This window comes from Trametes versicolor, assembly GCF_000271585.1.
Source record: "Trametes versicolor FP-101664 SS1 unplaced genomic scaffold TRAVEscaffold_2, whole genome shotgun sequence".
Taxonomy (NCBI): Eukaryota; Fungi; Basidiomycota; class Agaricomycetes; order Polyporales; family Polyporaceae; genus Trametes; species Trametes versicolor.
In genome coordinates this window covers 2,522,232-2,540,715 of record NW_007360322.1, presented here as the reverse complement: position 1 = coordinate 2,540,715, position 18,484 = coordinate 2,522,232, and the positions used below count along the sequence as shown (strand labels likewise).

Here is an 18,484-nt window from a genome sequence, read left to right as displayed (position 1 = left end):
AGGCTTTGTCACGCGTGCGGGATGGGGTGAGACCGCGGGTGCGCACTGCGCAGCAGGTTGATGACGCTAGCGTGGTATGATCGGTATACGGGTATCGACATGCAGTAGTATGTATGTACACTGTACAACAGCACGCCGTCCGACGGGGTCTGAGACGGGCGGCCGACGATTAGGGGTGCGGGCGGGATCATGGATACAGTTCTTGCGGATGTGATACGACAGAGAGTAGGGTCGAGACGAGACGGCCGGCCGACCGGGAAATATCATGAGTAGCGTGACGAGAGCCCGTAGCTTCCTTCGTGTGCGGGGGCGGGATCGCAGGTAGTGCATAGGCCGACGTAGCCGGCTTTGAGACCGGTGAATGCGTCGCGCACCGTCTGCGAGAGAGGACGGGCCGGCTATCAGGCGCATGTGCTCGTGTTCGTCGTGGATCCCGCACGCCGAGACACGCCAGGCCGTCCTCAGAATAGCGCACCTGTGGCATGTCAGCACCGTGGCCCGAGGTGCCCCCATGACGCGCGGGTGCTCGTACCGGCCGAAGGTGCTGGTGAGGGCGCGACGAAGGGCGACGCGGAGATTGTGCGGCGCAGGTGCTGAATACTGTGGAGCGTCGCCTGGAGGATGTGTGCCGTCTCGGGGTCGAGGACGTGCGTGAGGGGCGGCGGCATGGATTCGGAAATGCCAAGTTCGGTGGCTTGACGTATTGCGGTCTGCGCAGGCGACGAGCAACGTGAATAACGCTCGGGGGCAGTCCGGGCGGTCGGTGGAAACCGCCGGGACTTCGAAGAGGGGGATGGGTACGTACTCGAGCATATGCAAGAAACATTGCATGCCGGCTGCGCTTGTATTCGACGCAGGACAGAATAATGAGAGCGTGGACCGCGTCCAGGCTGGCGGGTGTTCCGTTCTGTGGAACAAGGCTCTAGACGCGCGATGAGTTCTCCATTGACCCGTGCGACGGAGCCGAGAAATGATTACCTTCGCCATCTGACAGTACACGTTTGCAACGTTCGCCGGTCCAATCTGCTGTATTTCTGACACGGTACTGAACCTAGACCGCGCAGCCGTATACATTCAGTACGGCGACCACAAGACGCAAATGAATGGGAGAACGAACCTGGCTGCGGAGGCCGCAATGCTGTTGGCTAGCAGTGGCGAGAGCCTGCGGCGGAAGAACTGGTCGCATATATTCCTCGAGGACAGGAATGGGTATGCTGCGCCGAACTTGTCAAAGAAGGCGGGCACGAAGTCCATCATGAGATTCGGATGAGGCTGGGTCGGGTCACTGGGGTCGAAGAGGCCGTTCGAGGAGAACGGCGAAGGTGTCTGGAGCCCGAGGTGGGTCCCGGCACCGTTCGGTGACCATTGGGACGTCTGTACAGGATCATGCCTGGGGAAACGGCCACATTGTCAGCCGCAGTAGACGTCTTAAACTGCGCAGCACACATACCACGTCTGTGGCAGCACAGCCTGTTCGCCCAGTCCACCAGAGAAGGCATGATATTGATCGAAGTCCACGGCGTTCATGTCCATATGCGGGTAGTGCGTGGGTGAATATGAGCGATCGGGGGTCGTTGCTGGGGATACGCTGCTTGGGGGGGTGTAGGGGCGGGAAGAGCTGCTGCCCGAGGAACTCGATGTGCTGATAGCAGATAGCTGGGCCTGGCTGTGATCGACCTCTGAGGCGTCACAGACGGCAGAGGTGGCCCCCGAGAGCATACGAGTCCTCTCTGCGAAGTACTGCTCGCGGTCGCGATAGAGGCAGGGGAGACGCCCCGTGGCGCACGCCTCGCATTTGCCCGTGGAGGGTTGCTGGACGCATTTAATCTTCTTGACGCGACTGGGGCCAGCATAAGCAGCAAAGGTTTAGTGGCGGTACGCATTGGGGCTGGTAGTACACTCACCAGTGGTCGCAAGAGGTCACGAGCCGTGGACGTTTCTTGTTCTGGCGGGCGGACTGTGGCGCCTCGATGACGAACTCGATGTCGGACATGGTGAGGAGGGATATGTGTGTAGGGGAGTGGCGCGGTCGCTAAAGACATGTTGTCTTTATAGACCCGCGTATCGACCGTAGGGCTTCGCATGTTCAGCGCTAGCAGACAATCGAGATCATGTTCGCGGAAAGCGCCGTGGAGAAGACGGGAGGAAGCGTCAGCAAACGTGAAACGCTTAGGCACTCGGCGACGACAAAGTTTCAGCGTCAGCGCCGAGCAGCCCCCGTACGATCGCTCATTGCTGTGCCCTCTCAAGTGCCCACGAAAAAGCACGATCCACGCGCGATGTTCCTGAGCGGATGGGGCGGCAGGCATCAGCGAGACATCACGCTGGACGCCGCCCGTGGCCGCGAGGTCCAATGCTATAGCGCGCTGCCGTCTGTCGAGGAGAACGCGTCTCTTCCTGGCATTGTCGAGTGCACCGCCGCTGAAAAAGCGGTCGACACCGCTCGATTCGCAGACTGCGTCCGAGTGAGTCGCCGCCTATCATGTTTCGGAGTCAGAATGTGCGCATTTCCAATCGAAAGTAGCGGTCGAACCTGGGAAGATGGGATAAGCAAAATTCACAAATAATTGGGCACGCCTGACTGACCAAGGGATGGGTGCAGATGAGAATATTTTCGAGGCTCGTGGTAGGTTAGGCTCGTAAACCAGCCTCACGTTCGGTGGCGGAAGAGTGGTAGGTGTGAATTTGGCCGATTCCCCCGAGGCAGTCGGCCACTAGGCGAGTGTGGGCGCCTGTCAAAGGCGTGTGAATATCCAGTCCTAATGGGGACGGAGAAGGTACATAGGCGCCCGATCTGATCTGAGATGGGTGCCAGCAGAGGATCTCAGGAAACGTGACTTTGTGCTACGAACCCTCATGTCCCGATCGCCGAACACATGCTGAGCTCAGGACAGCACCGTTCCAGCGGCTCCGCCCGTCTCAGCTCGCTAAGCCGCGCTGAAGATGGCGAGCGAGACATGGATGACCTCGAACATGCCGTTCACATCGCGTCCTTGGCGGAGAAGAAACGGTTATGGTGGAGGAACGCACTCATCAACTGCCTGTTTATAGCATCATGGTAGGCCCAGTACACACTACCTATGCTCCCCGAGCAGCTCTGAACATGCTCCCGCAGGTTCTTCTTTGCCACGTTGATATCTGTGTACAACAAGTGGATGTTCTCGCCTGAACACTACGGCTTTCCGTCACCGCTCTTTGTCACCACCATCCACATGTGGGTGCAGTTCTTGCTTGCAGCCATGCTGCGGTACACGATGCCAGGGCGCTTCCGGCCAGCCCAGAGCCCTTCCCGCGGAGACTACCTGTAAGTTGCGTCCAGCTATTCAAACATCCTTGGCCCAACGACGACAAGTGCGGTTTAGTGCTTGTCGTTGTTGGGTCTATCAATGGTCGCTCTGATGGGCGCGCGTGTGCCGTGCTGCGGGGCCAGCGCCCCCGTCGTGTGTAGAACATTGCCAAACAGGGCCAGGAACTTCCAACGATGAAATGGTTCTCATAAGCTTCGCAGGCGCAAAGCAGTTCCGACGGGCATTGCCACCGGCTTGGACATCGGCCTGTCTAACTTATCCCTCAAACTAATCACACTATCATTCTACAGTAAGTCGACTCCACCACCATTTTACACTTCGGCTCACAACTCCTGGCAGCGATGTGCAAGTCGTCTTCACTTGTATTCGTGCTAACGTTCGCTTTCCTCCTTCGGCTGGAGACCTTCTCACTCCGTCTGGTCGGCGTCATCGTCCTCATCTGCATCGGCGTCCTCCTCATGGTCGCGACCGAGACCCATTTCGTGCTCTCGGGCTTCCTTCTCGTTACTAGCGCTAGCGCTCTCGGCGGTCTTCGGTGGAGTCTCACACAACTGCTTCTACGAAGCAAGGATGTCGGAATGAGCAACCCCGCCGCCACACTCTTCTGGCTAGCGCCGATAATGGGAGTCTCCCTCGCCATCACATCCGCGATTGTCGATGGCTGGGCCAAAGTCTTCAGCAGCCCGTTCTTCGCGACCCCGGAACAGACTCTCAAGACCCTGTTCTTCCTGTTCAGCCCGGGCGTCCTCGCGTTTTGTATGGTCCTCAGCGAGTTCTAGTACGTCCGGCGTTCTATCTTCCGCTCGCGCGGCGTCCGATAACACGTTCTCGTGACAGCATCATCCAGCGCGCCGGGGTCGTCCCGATGTCCATCGCCGGTATTGCGAAAGAAGTGACCACCATCATATGCGCAGCGTGGCTGTTTGGCGACGAGCTGACGCCGCTGAACATCACCGGAGTCGCCATTACCGCGTGCGGTACGGAAGAACGCTCTTCGCCGTGCACGCAGAACGCTAACCCGCCGTCCTAATGCCACAGGTATTGGTCTTTTCACGTGGCACAAATACGAGCGGTCGATCAACACGGACATCGCGCTCGACCCCCATGGGAACCCGCTGCCGGTGGAAGAAGTCGCCTGTGGGGACATCGCGCTCGAGGCAGGCGAGATGCAGCGGCTGACGGAAGATATCGATGGGCCCCTGGACGATGAAGATGCAGAAGAGGCCGAGCGTCGGCATGTGAGTAATGTGGCGCAGACGTGTCCTTTAGGTGTTCTAACTGGTAACCGCCAGCACGCGGACGGGCGGCTCGCGGAGGAGCAGCTCCTCTTTTCCGTGGAGGACGAGGAGGACGAGGCGGAGTCGGCGGGGATGCCTGTGAAGGCCGTACGGACAGACTCTCTACCGCCGCCATACTCAGACGATGGCGCGGAGCCCTTGCATCGGGTTTGGGACGACGCAGGGCGTGGACATACGTAGTATCGTTAGGTTGTAATGACGTCCGACAGGGTCCCCGAGAGCTTAGAGATAATTTATCAGCAGTTTTGTCTCGGTGAAAGAGCGTATCGATCCTAGTGTGCATTTCAACGAGCGTATCGGCCGAAGGCTGCAGGCGCGATGCTGAGCAAAGTAGGGGAGACCCTGTCGATGCGGAGAGAAGTAGTGTCGTAACAGAGCCAAACTGCGATTCGGCACTTGGGCGCCGGCGTAGTGCTTCCAGAACGTTGATTGGACGGTAGCTTCCGTCTGAGAACGTTATGCATCGCATATAGGGGCGGCACAAAGACCGATGAGAGCCTGTCCCGGCCACCACCAACCACAATCTATATGAAGCGTCTTCAAAACAACGCGCGCGCGATGCTGAGAAACTTCTAGAAATGTACCACACGTAAAAGACAGCATGTCTTCAGCAGCCTGTAGAGAAAGAGGTGTTCTCTGGGCGCAACAACTCTGAGCCTCGATCTAGCCACAAGCGCTGGCATGTCGGGAGCGCGTTCAAGTTGGAGCGCCAACGTGGGATTACAGTGCCTCGAAGACTCAGGGTTCATGCCCCGTTCGTCATTGGTACGTTATGCGTCTCTGAAACAGCAGATTGCGGCTGTGAGTCCGTCGCTGCCGTCGTCGCCGCCTGGATCCGACTGGGGTCGCGCCTACGGCTGCATGTCAGCGAAATTTCGACGAGAGGCCGGCGGGATAGGCTTCACCATGTTCGCCAGTGATCGAACTGTTTCTGGTTCAGATACTCTCTCCACTCGTCCTTGCCTATTTCTGTCCTGAACTGCGCATGCTGCAGGAGCTCTAGGTGATGCAGTGCGTGTGGATAGCTGCGGTACGAGTTATCAGCATGAACCGAGAGTTCATAAGGGCTTTACGCACAGTATGAAGCGTGCGTAGTCTTTTTCCTTCCAGTACATGAGGTACTTGAGGAAGTTCACGAACGCCGGCTGATTCAGGATCCCTTGCTGGGCCAGAGAATGGAGATAGAAAGGATTGGCCAGCGACTGCACGAACTCGAGCTCGAGCTCGAAGCGTGCCCGATTGGCGCTGCGAAGGTCCGGGTTAGGCTCCGGCTGCGACATGATAGAGCCACGTGGGGCGGAGACGGCAGAGCCGAATGGTGGTGGCTTTCGAGAAGCGGTTGTTTGGATCGGAGGCTGTTGCCAAACAAAGCACCCGATTGGGACAGCTAAATTGTGGAGGGGCCACGTGACGGGCGCGACGCGTCAGACCGTGGCACCCGGGTCCCGCGAGCTCGCCGTTGCTTTCTGTCTCCCGCCACCACAACCTTTCGTCTGCCTACCCAGCCCAGCAAGACTCCATGTCTGCCGACGACGACTCCAGCGGCTGGCAACTTACCGAATCGGATCCCGGAGTCTTCACGTACGAGCACAACTCCGACCCGGGAGAGTCTGAATTGACGGAAGTCACAGAGAACTACTGAAGACACTGGGCGTGCCGCTGATTGTCGATGATTTGTATTCGTTGGACTCTGAGTCTCTTGCGGAACTTCAGCCTCTCCACGCCCTGATCTTCCTGTTCAAATGGGTCGCGGGCGAATCGAGCGTGCCGTCCAGCGGAGGGCAGTACGACCCCGAGTTCCCCGGCTTCTTCGCGCACCAAGTCGTCAACAACGCGTGCGCGACGCTCGCTGTCATGAACGCGATCGGAAATATCCCCGGACTCACGAAGGGACCGCAACTCGCGGAACTTCTCGAATTCACCACGGGGATGGATCCTCAGACCAGCGGCATGGCTATCACAAGTTCTGATTGGCTGCGTGAAGCGCATAATGCGCTGTCACCACCTTCCGCTATTTCTCTCGAGGGCCTGGATCTCGCGAAGACCTCGGAGGACGCGTACCATTTCATCGTGTATCAGCCTTACGCGGGTTCCGTATACGAGATGGACGGCCTCAAGGAGGCACCGGTGAATCACGGTGCATTCTCGGACAGTGGCGAGGGATGGGTCGCAAAGGCTAGGTACTTGCCAAAAATATTTACAGTCGGCTGATGAGCTGACCGCATATTCATCACGCAGGGATGTAATCCAGGCCCGTATAGCCACCTATCCCGCTGGTGCTGTGAGTAGAACTTTTGTACTTGCCGGAAATGCCGAACTCTCACACTCGCGTAGCTCGAATTCAGTCTACTCGCGGTTCGCGATGATCCAGTGCCGCGCCTGCAAGAGCAGCTGGCCCAGCTTCAAGCGGCTGGACGTCAATCTGAAGCGGCGGAGTTGGTCGTAAAGCTTGCGAACGAGAACTCGAAACGCGAACGATGGGCGGTAAGTCTCGCGCACACCGCGTCCCCTCCGAGGCGAATGGCTACTGATGTGCCCCACCATAGTTCGAGAACAGTCTGCGTAGGCACAACTACCTTGGCTTCATCCATGCTCTGCTCCTGAGCATGGCGAAGGCGGGCAAGCTGGAAGGCGCGAAGGAGGGCGCGAAGAGGGCGCTCCAGGAGCGAATAGAGAGGAAAAAGAAGGGCGAGTCCCTCATGGACGAGGATTGACCTTCTTTATGCTGTGCCTTCTTGTTACTGCCACCGCTATCGATCTTCCTGCCGTTTATTTCCAGGACCTGCGGAGAGAATCCGCCGTGCTCGAGAAAGAACGCGTGGCCGCATTAGAGCCCCCGGTGGCCTTCGACGCAGCAAGGCACACTCTTACGATACGCACCGCTGCCAGGGTGAGTGTTGCACATCCTTCCGCAGCCCGTGATGACCTCGGTGTGCTGCGCTTCCATCCACGGGGCCGGGCATGGTGGCTATCCCGCTCTCAGGCTGTTTCTTCCGCTGGCGCTCGAGCCATATTTTCTGAGCCCCATTTGGACAGAGCGCCGCCCGGTGGAATCTTTGAACACCTGTCCCGAGCAGCCCTGCCCCCGCCGCCCCCTGCTTGATTTTGACTACGGCGGTATCATCCAGCTGAGCTTGTGTCTCTGCAGATCCGCCGCACCCACACCGCTTCTACTCCGCGTCGACAGGGTTCCATGTCACCGCCCCCTCTTTGCCCCTGTCGAGCCCATCAAGGAGCGCCATGTCTTCGGCGTCAAGCGCGAAGTCGTAAAGCTCCGCGTTCGTCTGTATGCGGGCAGGCGTCGCCGACTTCGGTAGCGGCACGAAGCTGTGACCCGGGCGCCGTCAAGGTTCGATCGTGTCGCGGGTAATGGTGAGCGCCGCTCACCCGTTCTGTAGGGACCACCGCAGCAGCACTTGCGCTGGGTCGCGGCCATGCTGGGAGCTGAGGTTGAGTCCGTGGGGCCCGGGACGTCGCCGACATGCATACGTACCTTTGCCGCTAGATTGGTGAAGACCGGGTGGTCCATTTGGCCGCGGATGAGCGGCGAGTACGCCTGGACGACTATCCCGTGTTCGCGGCAGTACGTCACGATGGGCTTCTGCTGACACAGCGGATGCAACTTTCGCAGCGGTGGACAAATAGGGCCGTCATAATGGATGCTGACCTCGGGCGAAATCTTACGGCACTGACCTCGATCTGGTTTACAGAAGGCATTGGCAAGCCCGCGCTGCGGATTTCCTCTAGGTGCTTAACACCGCTGCACCCGCGCGGGAATTTTGTCAGCTGCAAAGGAACGGATGGGGCGAGGTCTCGTGGGACTCACAAATTGGATACGCCGACCGTACGGATTTTGCCCGCTTTTTGCGCCTCTAACAATGCCCTGTATGTCTGCAGCCGTAGCTCCTTCCCTTTGAACGGATCATGGATAAGGTATAAGTCAATGTGGTCTGTCCACCGCGGCGGTGAGTGCGAGGCCACGTCAGATATACCGGCAACGGTGCGTACCCATGCCGAACCGCTCCAGGGAAATATCGACGGCGCTCAGGGTGCTCTCGTAGCCGTGCGTTTTGCTGATACACTTCGTCGCTGTACGGCACATCAGCATAAGGACGCGCCTCTACCTCGGCGCGCCCGGGGTTTCCGGCGGAACACACTTACTGATAAACAGGTCTTCTCGTCGCAACCCGCCTGCGCGGAAGGCCGAGCCGACATGTGCCTCGTTCCTGTATGCTTGGGCGGAGTCCACATGTCTGGCGATCGCGCCATAGTTTTTTATTAGTAAATTGTATGATCAGCGGATCGTAATTTATGTGGGCACACTACTTACCTGTAGCCCGCCTTGAATGCCTCGAGGACGGAGTCGTGCGTGGTGTAGTTCTGGTAGACTCCGAAGCCAAGGCGGGGCATTTCGTAACCTGTTGATCATCGCGGACACTACTGATCAGCGGACCGTTCTGATATTACACCATGTCCTTGTATGCACCGGATGAGAGGTGGACCGTGGACGCTATACTAAAACCCTCCGAGGTCGGGTCGATCACCGATGCTGAGGCTGCAAGGAGTTGTGCCATTATGGGGCGTCGAAAAAAATCTGCATCCAAGTGCAACTAGCTTTGGGGAATGCAGCGCCTTCACAGATGCCGACTGGCCGCCGGAGGACCGGTGAGTGACGAAAGAATCAGCGCTGAACGTCGGGTAGTTAGCTGGCTCGAACCCATGGAATAGACACTTACCTCAGTCTGGTGCCGGTGGCGCCACGTAATTTCCAATGCCCGATGTTTGCTAGTAAACCAGTGCTGCCAACGTCACGGTCGGCAACGGAAAAGGGTGACCCGAGCTCAAGCCTATCAAGCTCGTTGGACTTGAAGATGACCTGATGGCGTGCAGTGCACCGATGCCACAAGAATGTGGTCAGTGTCCCTGACGGTGTCCGGATACAATTGCGGGCGGCAATCTTGAGTACTTTCTGGGTTGACTCCAAATTGGCTGCACTGAGGCGTCCAGTATGTAACATAATAATGATCCGCACGAACTCGCACGCACAGGTGTCGCTTGCAACGTACGGGCGCAGTCCGCGTCGGCAGGCAGAAAAAGCTGTCACGGATAGCACCCATCCGATTTGCATCGGATCTTCCCTCGAGCGTGGCAACAATTCTGTTAGTGTAATTACGCCCAACCTCGCGAGCCTGATCCATTCCGCGCTATAGTTTTCAAATGCACTCGGTCTTGAAGTTCCACCGACCATGCACTCTAACGACGTCAAGCAGGTGATCTACGTGACATTGATACCGCATAGTGTGCACAGCCATGCCGCCGACGCTAAGCTTTGATCGTACACGGGCCGACAACCTTCCTGCAGTAGCGGGTCATTTTGCGAGAACTCTATGTCCGCTGACGTCGGACTGCGTCAGAGTGACTGCTACACCAGTATTCGGCCTGCACGGGCCTGCGGAGGACACGAATCTGGCCGGCGGGATGATGCGGGGTATCTTGTGTTGGGGCGACCCGGAAGCTTTGTGTATATGTGCCTGGGCATGTCACGTACTCCCGCATTGTTGAGAGATATGGTCGCACACTCGACGCAGGACACCGGGCCTCCGTGAAGAAAGGATCGAACATTGTCCCCATCTTCGTCCCTTGCGGCGTAACGGATGAAGCGGTGCAGGCGTTGACGTAGCCTGTTCGGTAAATTATCAAGCCTCGGCCTTTTAGCTGCACCTGGCATGTCGCAACCTGTACTAAAAAGAAACAAGAAGTTTCAGCGGGAACGATAGGCAGAAATATCATTATGAACATTGTAACAAGTGTTCGCCCATTACATGCCGGGCTTCGTATCCGTACGGCAGTAGGATACCAACTACGAGTTGGTCTGGGAGGGCGGACGGGGCTCTGAGGATAATCGATGATCATCGTTTGATTCCGCCGTCGTTGAAGCCTCTGCCCTTGTTGTTGGCCGACGAGAACTTCTGGCTTCCGAGAGCGCTTGCGAGCGGGTGCTGTAGGTTTGGTAGACGAACAAACTGATAGTCTGGGCTCGTCATGGGATCAGTTTCCAAGCACACTCATTACGGGAGCATGTCATGCGACGTTCAAAGCGGATCGCGAAGACGCACCAGGAGTATGACGCCTAACATCATCCGTTCCTTCCACCGGTCGTCCAAGCCAACATCCAGCTCTGCCCGCTTCGCCTGTCGCGCTCGCCACATTGCGGTACTGAGGTCGTGGTAAGTAGCCCGGGAGGCCGCCATTGGTCCTTCTCCGGCATTCGAACCGTCTAATGAAGACGCAGGTTTCTTCCCGGAAAGGACGGCATAAGCCGAAGCAATGGCTTGAAAGCGAGCGTGTGCTATCTCAGGAGAGATTCCCCCAGCGGAAGCTACCGGAGAGTCCGGGTGGTATATTCGGACTAGGTCGTAGTCTGCGCTTTCGAGATGAATATGACAGCCGGAGCAGAGAGGACAGGTACGTACATCGCGCCTTCACGTCAGCTCGGGTAGCACTCCTCGGGAGGTGGAAGATTTGGTGAGGCGTTGGGTGTGTCGCCTTAGGAAACGGATACGGATTCGCGCTCGTCGACGCTGCTCTGCAGTCACGAGGTGATGATGCCAATCGGATGCGACAAGCTTGCACCTGAGAGGTTCCGGACCATAATGAAGTTCGAGAGGTGTGAGACGTGCTCTTCAGACTACGAGCCCCGAGCATCCTCTGCAGCGTAGTTGGACAATATAGTTTCCGCAGACAGAAGGAAGATTGTTATGCAAGACGAGCAGCAAAAGCCTTGAAGGACGCCGCAAACTTCGAAGATAGTGGCAAGGTTGCAAGAGTACCTCATTAGACGCCCATTTGCATGTACCAAGACCGGACCGTTTGTGCCGTTAAATTTGGCGTCTAAGTGTACCAGAGAAGGCCGGAGAGCGCCCAAGCCTCAGGTAGCTCTCTCTCAAGCTTCCTCCCTCCTCTACCGTCAACCGCCGCCCGAGTTGCTCCGTCGGTTGCGACTCAAGTAGCGTGTGGTATATGTTAGAATTCAAGGCCTAGCAGTGGAGTGCATCTCTTATCCAGCATCAGAGGGAGCACGAGCATCGGCGTAACAGAGTACTTACCTTCAAGCCGCGAGATCAGTGCCGACAACACTGTGGGAAGGATCTACATTTGTTAGAGGTGTTCGGAACAGGAGGGAGAGAACAACTGAAAAAGGTGTTCTTGACATTTTTGTGCGGTGTCGAAAATAAATGTGCAAAACACCTCAAGTAGACATTTTTACGCCTCTCCCAGGTGTTTTGCATGCTCATTCCCGATGTGGAGCACAGTTTCGCAACATTTCTTTAAGGTGTTTCCGACGGTGCAGGGACGGTGTTCTCAACACCGATACTCATTGTAGGTCACAATATTTTCACTGGTGCACAACACCGTTCGCAGCTGTTATGCACGCGGTATATCAGTTCCAGCTGCGCCGACCATGCTTCAATACAGCCTCCGAGTCTGCGAAAAGGCAAGAACCGAGTGAAGGTTGCGTAGCACAGAAGCATAAGGGCATCTCCACGTGGTACATTCTCACTGCGATTTCCTGCTGCACAAACTATACTGCTCATATGATGCACTCGGGAATACGTAAAGGGTTCCCATCATATCGCGTCCCACGTTCGTATGCTCGTCGGTTCAGCACCACACGCATAATGGCCATGACGAGCACCAGATGGCAGCGGCCCTGCCGCATTGCTGCCACGGTAAGGATCCTATATAGTCGCGACACCCGTGCATAGCTGTCGGCCCTGCAATCCTGTTGCACTCCTTCCATCGTCACAGGTATGAAAGGACTAGTTTGCCGATCTCCGCAGTGCCTACGCTAATGCAACTTCACGAATCCGACAGGCCCTTCACGATGTCAGCCCTTCCCACCCCAACTTCAAACCAGGCCTATTGCGACGTCTCCGCACTCGAGGCCGGATTTATGCACGCTCCGATGAGCGTGTTCATTGACATCGCGAAAGAAGACGAAATAGCTGTACTCCCGTCGCTCTCCTTTCTGCTCCGACACTCCACGAACGGCGACACCTTTATCTTCGATCTCGGCATCCGCAAGGACCTCGAGAACGCGCCCACCCTCACCCTCGCGCGCATCCGGGAGCTAGGCTTCCGCCTCGAGATCCCGCAGGACGCAGCCGACTCCCTCGCCAAGGGCGGGCTTGCGCCCCCCGACATCAAGCACGTCTGCCTCTCGCACATCCACTTCGACCACGTCGGCAACTCGCGCCCCTACACAAACGCGACGTTCCTCGCTGGGGCGGCCGCCCAGCCCCTCATCGCGGCCGGGTGGCCGGCCAATCCCGAATCTGGCTACTCGCAGGACGTGGTCCCCGACGGCCGCACGCGCTTCCTCGACCCCGCGGACTGGCCACCGCTCGGGCCCTTCCCGCACGCGCTCGACTTCTACGGGGACGGGAGCCTGTACATCATCGACGCGCCCGGGCACATGCTTGGCCACGTCAACGTGCTCGCGCGCACGTCCGCAGACGGAGGGTGGGTGTACCTCGCGGGGGATAGCGCGCATGACCACCGGCTGTTGACAGGCCAGGCAGGGATCGCAGTTCATCCGAACCTGGGGTGCGCGCACGACGATAAGGGAGGGAACGATTGCGAGGATCCGCGCGCTCATGGAGACGCACCCGCGCGTGCGGGTGATCCTTGCGCATGACAGTCCGTTCTATCACTGGCAGGCGAACAAGGACGGTTTGGCCTTCTGGCCTGGAAGGATTGAATCTCTCTGAAGTGTACTTTGGTATGTGATTAGTTGTTTCACGATTCATGTGGCGCTCAAGTATTAGTCTCATGGACTTTGTAGGGTTCGCATAACGTTGTAACATAGTCATAGGGTGTGGTGGAAGAAGCAGTGCCCAACTTTGTCTACTACGTCTGCGTTAATAGGGCCCGCGATGACGACAGAAACACAGGTGTGGGCATCCCCACTCTCGTTGCGCGCGATACTCTTTACATTACTATTGAGAAGTGGCGTTCCTCTGGTATACATTGATCTCTACAACTGTGCTCATCACAGCCAGCTACATATCCCCCCTTGGGCTCAACTGACCCACGTCAATACAGCGCCTCGAGCAGAGCGACAACCTTTGGCTGCGCCGGATCCTCCTTGCTCCCGAGCGCGAGCTGCGCGATCTCCGGCAGGTCCGCGCGCGGCACGTTGTACTCTGTGAGCGTCGAACGCAGCCCGAGTCCCTCCACCAGGCTTCAAATCCCAGTTAGTAGATGAACGTATCAATCTGGGCAAGCACGACTGCTTACCTGTAGATCTCCGCGGAGAGCTTGCGGATGTCGCCGTCGATCGAGCCCGTGGACGGCTGGCGCAGGTGGAAGAGCGCGCCCGAGAGCCACTCCTTGTCCTCGCCTGACGCGAGCTCGGTTTGGAGTGCGACGGTAGGCGCGAGAGTGAGACACTGCGTGCGAGCGCTCGTTCAGCCCCGGAAGCACGGGATTCATGGAGCTGCGTGTGCTCACCGAAGTGATGCCGTGAGGGATGCTGTAGCGCGCACCGATCTTGTGGCCGAGGGAGTGCGAGAGTCCGAGCGCGCCGTATCGCTCCAGCTGGAGCGGCCAAATGCTCATCCAGGACGCGAGCTGCAGCTTCTGGCGGACGTCTACCGCTTGCGGGTTTGCTTTCGACAGGGGGAGATATTTGAATAGATCGACAAGGGCAGCATAGCAGAGGTGCTTGAGCGGTGGGGCAACGAGGGGGCGATACAAGTTCTCTGTGTCGAGGTGAGCACGGGTCGGCCGCAGCGGAGAAGGGAAGTCGGGACTTACCGACAGCATGATCCAAAGCACGGATACCAGTGGAAAGCCTGTATGAAGATATGAGTACTCATATGGCTCGCGCAAAAGAACAGTGCATACCAGAGACGTTCCGGGGTCGCAAGGGTAAGTTCCGCATCGAGGATAATGCCCGCGGGCACGAGCTCGGGCGCGTTGACCGCGACCTTTACGCCCTCCTCGTTGGTATACCCCGCGCCGACCTGCGTTACTGTATAAGCGTAGGGTTTAACAGATAACGATACTTTGTGCAGCTTACGGTGTACTCGGCGGCACTCAGAGTCGTCGGAATGGCGATCTGCTTAAGATAGGGGCCGCCAGTCTCCTGTTGCTGGAAGTACAGGATGGCCTTGGAAGCATCGACAGGCGAGCCACCGCCAACCGCAACGATCACATCCGCGCCGACGTCCTTGAACTGCTGGAGACCATTTTCGATGCCGGCGATCGGCGAGTGCTGCCCGATCTCGTAGAAGGTCGCGCCGTAAGCGTTGAGCTCTTTGAGCACGTTCTCGACCCTGCGAACCACGTCGGTCTAAATGTGGAAGGGTGATTAGCGTTAGAGTTCGCTGTAGCAGTAATAGACAGCGTACCTTCTCGTGGAGGCTACGGCCCGTGACGACCAGGGCCTTCTTGGCCCCAATCTTAGCTAGGAGCTTCGGCAGGGCGGTCTTGATTGAACCAGGCCCGAAGTGTATGCCCTGCAGGCTCTGCGGCCAGGAGTATGACCCGTGCAGGTTAGAGGAGAAGGGCTTAATTGGGTCGAGGGAAGACATGATAAACGATGATGTTCGTGGCGACGTCGGAATGGAGGTAGAGGTGGCTGATACCTTGCTGGAGAAGAAACGGCCTTGCTTATAACCTCCGCGGCGGTGTGGTCGATCTATGATACCATGGAGGCCAAACTGGGATGGTATGTCATCCACGGCGTCATTTGATCAGCGGGGGTCTGATTTCGAAATCGTTGCCTGCGATTTTGTCAGCACGCGAGAGAGGATGCGAACCGCGCACTCGTTCTCTTGGAGGTTTGCCAAAGTCGCAATCGAACGCTACGGGATGGCTGGCCCTGGCGCTGCTGAGTAGTACGTCGCGTCTCTCGCACTAAAGCTTTGGGAGATTGGGCGCACAATGGAGTGGATATGTACACAACATGATGAGAACGACCACATGGTGCACATGGAATCTGCACGTCTAAACCGGCTAGACGCAGCTCGGGCGGCGGCGGTGGGAAAGGACAAAAGTACGGGCGCCATTCGGCAATCGCCTTCCAGATGGGCGCTTGTAGGCTCGTGAACCAGCCTCACGTTCGGAGGCGGAAGACAATCGTTCCTCCCGAAGCTGGACCTATGTGTGAGGGGGGGTGGTGAAGACCCTCGTGGGAACGGCTGAGATTGAAAATGCCGACGGCACGCGAGCCTCGAGAGTCGCGTCGCACCGACTCGCGCGTTGAACCGCGTTCGAACCACTGCGAACTGGCACTCGCGGTCGCGTTTCTGAAGATACCTCCAGAGCGCGTCCTATCTTATTTGAATTTCTTGTACGCGTCTCTGCACTGCGATTTTCCCTGTCCCATATTCGGAGAATCATTTCATAAGTGACAGAACTTCGAAAATCGTGCTAAGCTGCTGTACAAGCCCAATTCTGGCACGCAGTCGTTAGTGCCATTTCCGCCCCAAGGCTCGCAGCTCAAACACACGCCCGCAGGTGACCCCGCCGTCTTCGCGGCGCGCCGCGCAGAATATATGCGTAGTGAAAATGAGGTACCCCGCTCTCTATTTGCAGGACGAATTACCGCTGACCGCGCAATAACTACCAGGACGTACTCCGTATGGATTTTGCCAGCACCAGCAGAATCGAGGGCTCTCTGATGACCTCTATTCGTTATTAGGGCCTGCGCGCTGGAAGATAGCATCGCTACCGCACGCATAAGGCCTGCGCGTTCAACCAGCCACTCGTTCTTAGCAGGCGCCGTCGGCACGTTCAAACTCAGCCGTTCCCACGGGGGTCTTCACCACCCCCTCTCACACATCGTTCTAGCCTAGGGCGCTTGCACCACATTCCCTTCCCGCTCTTCTCCGAGCCAGTACTCTTTGGAGCATCTCCCCACCTGTACTGCTGAAAACTGATCTCAAACGCAACGGAGGGGAATGTGCTCATGGTTGTATAGGTGGGTCCGGGTGGCGTTTCTTGGGCTCATTTCTACTGACTCACGTAACCCTCAGTCAGCTTCAAGTCAGCTACTCAATTGATCGACCATAGCCACAGACGGTGCTGCAAGTGGGATGGTGCGTGAACCATCCATCTCCGCACTTCCCAGCCGTTTTAACATCGATAGAGAACTTTGTGTACGCTAACCTCGAGTACTAAATGTGGGATTCAGCTAGCTTTCTGAATTTCGGCGCTCGCTCTTGATTTCTTGCAAGATCCTCAACTACAGATACCATGATACTTGAATGTTGCGAAGTACACGACATCATCTGTGAGAAACCATATCAGAGCTAGAGCGCATTCAGCCCCAGCATACATTATTCTTGAATCAATATGTGGCGCTTCACCAAGTGTATCCTCCGGTCTGCGCCGGCTCTCGTACTTTCGACAGTCAGCCAGAGTGATCGACCGCAGTCGTAACCTGTACTTGCGTCGACGTGTTCAGGCGGCATGGCGTTGCATTTAGTCATCCGATGGATAGTATGACTCAGGCATCCTTGGCTCGGATCTTCAAGGAAGTACAAAACGAGCCGCTTGACGCGACACTTTAGCATAGCTTCACCATTTCTTCCAAGATCCCATACCTCCAATTACACAAGGTCAGCATCCGCGAAGCTTCCCACTATGCTCCCATTTTAACCATTTCATACAGCCCAATCATGAGTCTTCCCGCGCCGTCCACCAACCAGGCCTACGTGCAGGCGTCCGCTCTCATTGCGGGTATCGTCGACATCCCGCTCGCATGGATCCTCGAGGGCGCAAAGCCCGAGGAGCGCGTGATCGCCCCCGCGCTGGCCTTCCTCCTCCGCCATCCTACCAACAAGGACACCTTCCTCTTCGACCTCGGCATCCGGTCGGACTGGGAGAACCTCCCTCCCGCCGTCGTTAAATACGTCGTCGATATCCTCGGTTTCCGTGTCACGGTCGAGCAGGACGCCGCTGCGGCGCTGGCGAAGGGCGGTCTGCAGCCCACGGACATCAACCACGTCTGCTACTCGCACCTCCACTTCGACCACATCGGCGACTCCATCCCATACACCAAAGCGACTTTCCTCGTCGGCGAGGGCGCTCGCCCCGCCGTCGAGGACGGCTATCCCGGTAACCCCAACGCCACGGTACTCTCTAACCTTCTCCCCGAGGGACGCACCACCTACCTCGACTCGTCAAGCTGGCCGGCCCTCGGGCCGTTCCCCCACGCGCTCGACTTCTACGGCGACGGGAGCCTGTACATCGTCGATGCACTCGGGCACTTCCCGGGACACATCAACGTCCTCGCCCGCACCTCTGCGGACGGTGGCTGGCTCTACCTCGCCGGCGACAGCGCGCACCACTGGTCGCTCATCACGGGTGAGGGCAAGATCGGGAAAACGGCGCATCTGGGCTGTGCCCACGGAGACGTGCCGGCGGCAGAGGCGCACATCGCGCGGATCCGTACGCTCATGGAGAACCCGCGGGTGAAGGTCATCCTGGCGCACGATGCGCCGTGGTACAACGAAAACAAAGACTCAGCCTTCTTGCCGGGCGTCATTCCCTCTTTGTAGCAACTAGGATACCCCAATTGGTGCGTTATCGTGCTCCATCTGTCTGCGCGTGTGGGTTGGGCTAATACGCTACCGACTATCCAGATATAAATTACATTGTGTCGGATTGTACATATCATTATTTAACCACCGCTCATACCGTCGTCCACAATATACACCGCGTGGCGCGCTCATCTATTTTAACGGCCCTTTGCTCGCGTGTGCTCTTTCATCTTCGGGGAGACTGCCAACGACCAGACTTGGTGTTCCTTGTGTGATCAATACCACATTCTCTGACCACTAACACCGCCTTACGTACGATCATAAG

General features: G+C 57.4%; 10 protein-coding genes across 10 annotated transcripts; 4 read left to right on the top strand and 6 right to left on the bottom strand.

Annotated features, from left to right (window-relative positions):
* Positions 1 to 310: 310 nt before the first annotated feature.
* TRAVEDRAFT_62833 (uncharacterized protein) lies at positions 311 to 1,993 on the bottom strand (the record flags this gene model as incomplete). Its single annotated transcript, XM_008036065.1, has 6 exons — positions 311 to 710; positions 806 to 922; positions 979 to 1,051; positions 1,118 to 1,390; positions 1,451 to 1,840; positions 1,905 to 1,993. The coding sequence occupies 6 exons, from the start codon at positions 1,991 to 1,993 to the stop codon at positions 486 to 488; spliced, it is 1,167 nt and encodes a 388-aa protein (XP_008034256.1). The 3' UTR covers positions 311 to 485.
* An 868-nt stretch (positions 1,994 to 2,861) lies between these two features.
* Positions 2,862 to 4,786, top strand: TRAVEDRAFT_161366 (TPT-domain-containing protein; the record flags this gene model as incomplete). Its single annotated transcript, XM_008036278.1, has 7 exons — positions 2,862 to 3,058; positions 3,116 to 3,304; positions 3,509 to 3,597; positions 3,648 to 4,086; positions 4,146 to 4,285; positions 4,347 to 4,546; positions 4,601 to 4,786. Exons 1-7 carry the CDS (start codon positions 2,877 to 2,879, stop codon positions 4,784 to 4,786), a joined length of 1,425 nt encoding a protein of 474 aa, XP_008034469.1. The 5' UTR covers positions 2,862 to 2,876.
* Positions 4,787 to 5,103: 317 nt separating this feature from the next.
* On the bottom strand, positions 5,104 to 5,898 carry TRAVEDRAFT_69296 (SOH1 family protein). Its single transcript, XM_008036277.1, has 3 exons — positions 5,684 to 5,898; positions 5,512 to 5,631; positions 5,104 to 5,457 (listed from the first exon to the last, which is right to left on the bottom strand). Exons 1-3 carry the CDS (start codon positions 5,884 to 5,886, stop codon positions 5,352 to 5,354), a joined length of 429 nt encoding a protein of 142 aa, XP_008034468.1. The 5' UTR covers positions 5,887 to 5,898; the 3' UTR covers positions 5,104 to 5,351.
* Positions 5,899 to 6,115: 217 nt separating this feature from the next.
* TRAVEDRAFT_161360 (ubiquitin-specific protease) lies at positions 6,116 to 7,384 on the top strand. The gene is made up of 5 exons (XM_008036276.1): positions 6,116 to 6,187; positions 6,238 to 6,786; positions 6,845 to 6,887; positions 6,941 to 7,090; positions 7,153 to 7,384. Exons 1-5 carry the CDS (start codon positions 6,126 to 6,128, stop codon positions 7,318 to 7,320), a joined length of 972 nt encoding a protein of 323 aa, XP_008034467.1. The 5' UTR covers positions 6,116 to 6,125; the 3' UTR covers positions 7,321 to 7,384.
* A 247-nt stretch (positions 7,385 to 7,631) lies between these two features.
* Positions 7,632 to 9,016, bottom strand: TRAVEDRAFT_141924 (Aldo/keto reductase; the record flags this gene model as incomplete). The annotated part of the gene is made up of 8 exons (XM_008036275.1): positions 7,632 to 7,933; positions 7,994 to 8,043; positions 8,100 to 8,228; positions 8,300 to 8,366; positions 8,433 to 8,556; positions 8,615 to 8,695; positions 8,768 to 8,859; positions 8,937 to 9,016. The coding sequence occupies 8 exons, from the start codon at positions 9,014 to 9,016 to the stop codon at positions 7,777 to 7,779; spliced, it is 780 nt and encodes a 259-aa protein (XP_008034466.1). The 3' UTR covers positions 7,632 to 7,776.
* A 1,682-nt stretch (positions 9,017 to 10,698) lies between these two features.
* TRAVEDRAFT_114217 (uncharacterized protein) lies at positions 10,699 to 11,311 on the bottom strand (the record flags this gene model as incomplete). The annotated part of the gene is made up of 2 exons (XM_008036274.1): positions 10,699 to 11,027; positions 11,080 to 11,311. 2 exons carry the CDS (start codon positions 11,309 to 11,311, stop codon positions 10,699 to 10,701), a joined length of 561 nt encoding a protein of 186 aa, XP_008034465.1.
* Positions 11,312 to 12,491: 1,180 nt separating this feature from the next.
* Positions 12,492 to 13,304, top strand: TRAVEDRAFT_17636 (uncharacterized protein; the record flags this gene model as incomplete). The annotated part of the gene is made up of 1 exon (XM_008035289.1): positions 12,492 to 13,304. One exon carries the CDS (start codon positions 12,492 to 12,494, stop codon positions 13,302 to 13,304), a length of 813 nt encoding a protein of 270 aa, XP_008033480.1.
* A 398-nt stretch (positions 13,305 to 13,702) lies between these two features.
* Positions 13,703 to 15,204, bottom strand: TRAVEDRAFT_113954 (iron-containing alcohol dehydrogenase; the record flags this gene model as incomplete). Its single annotated transcript, XM_008036273.1, has 7 exons — positions 13,703 to 13,850; positions 13,907 to 14,058; positions 14,120 to 14,370; positions 14,426 to 14,463; positions 14,516 to 14,634; positions 14,691 to 14,963; positions 15,022 to 15,204. The coding sequence occupies 7 exons, from the start codon at positions 15,202 to 15,204 to the stop codon at positions 13,703 to 13,705; spliced, it is 1,164 nt and encodes a 387-aa protein (XP_008034464.1).
* A 505-nt stretch (positions 15,205 to 15,709) lies between these two features.
* Positions 15,710 to 16,466, bottom strand: TRAVEDRAFT_26582 (uncharacterized protein). Its single transcript, XM_008035377.1, is given in 2 exon segments — positions 15,710 to 15,874; positions 15,885 to 16,466. The coding sequence occupies 1 exon segment, from the start codon at positions 16,338 to 16,340 to the stop codon at positions 16,017 to 16,019; it is 324 nt and encodes a 107-aa protein (XP_008033568.1). The 5' UTR covers positions 16,341 to 16,466; the 3' UTR covers positions 15,710 to 15,874; positions 15,885 to 16,016.
* Positions 16,467 to 17,294: 828 nt separating this feature from the next.
* Positions 17,295 to 18,362, top strand: TRAVEDRAFT_141915 (uncharacterized protein; the record flags this gene model as incomplete). The annotated part of the gene is made up of 2 exons (XM_008036272.1): positions 17,295 to 18,197; positions 18,262 to 18,362. A coding segment is annotated over one exon (883 nt), but the record flags the coding sequence as incomplete, so codon positions are not given.
* Positions 18,363 to 18,484: the final 122 nt, after the last annotated feature.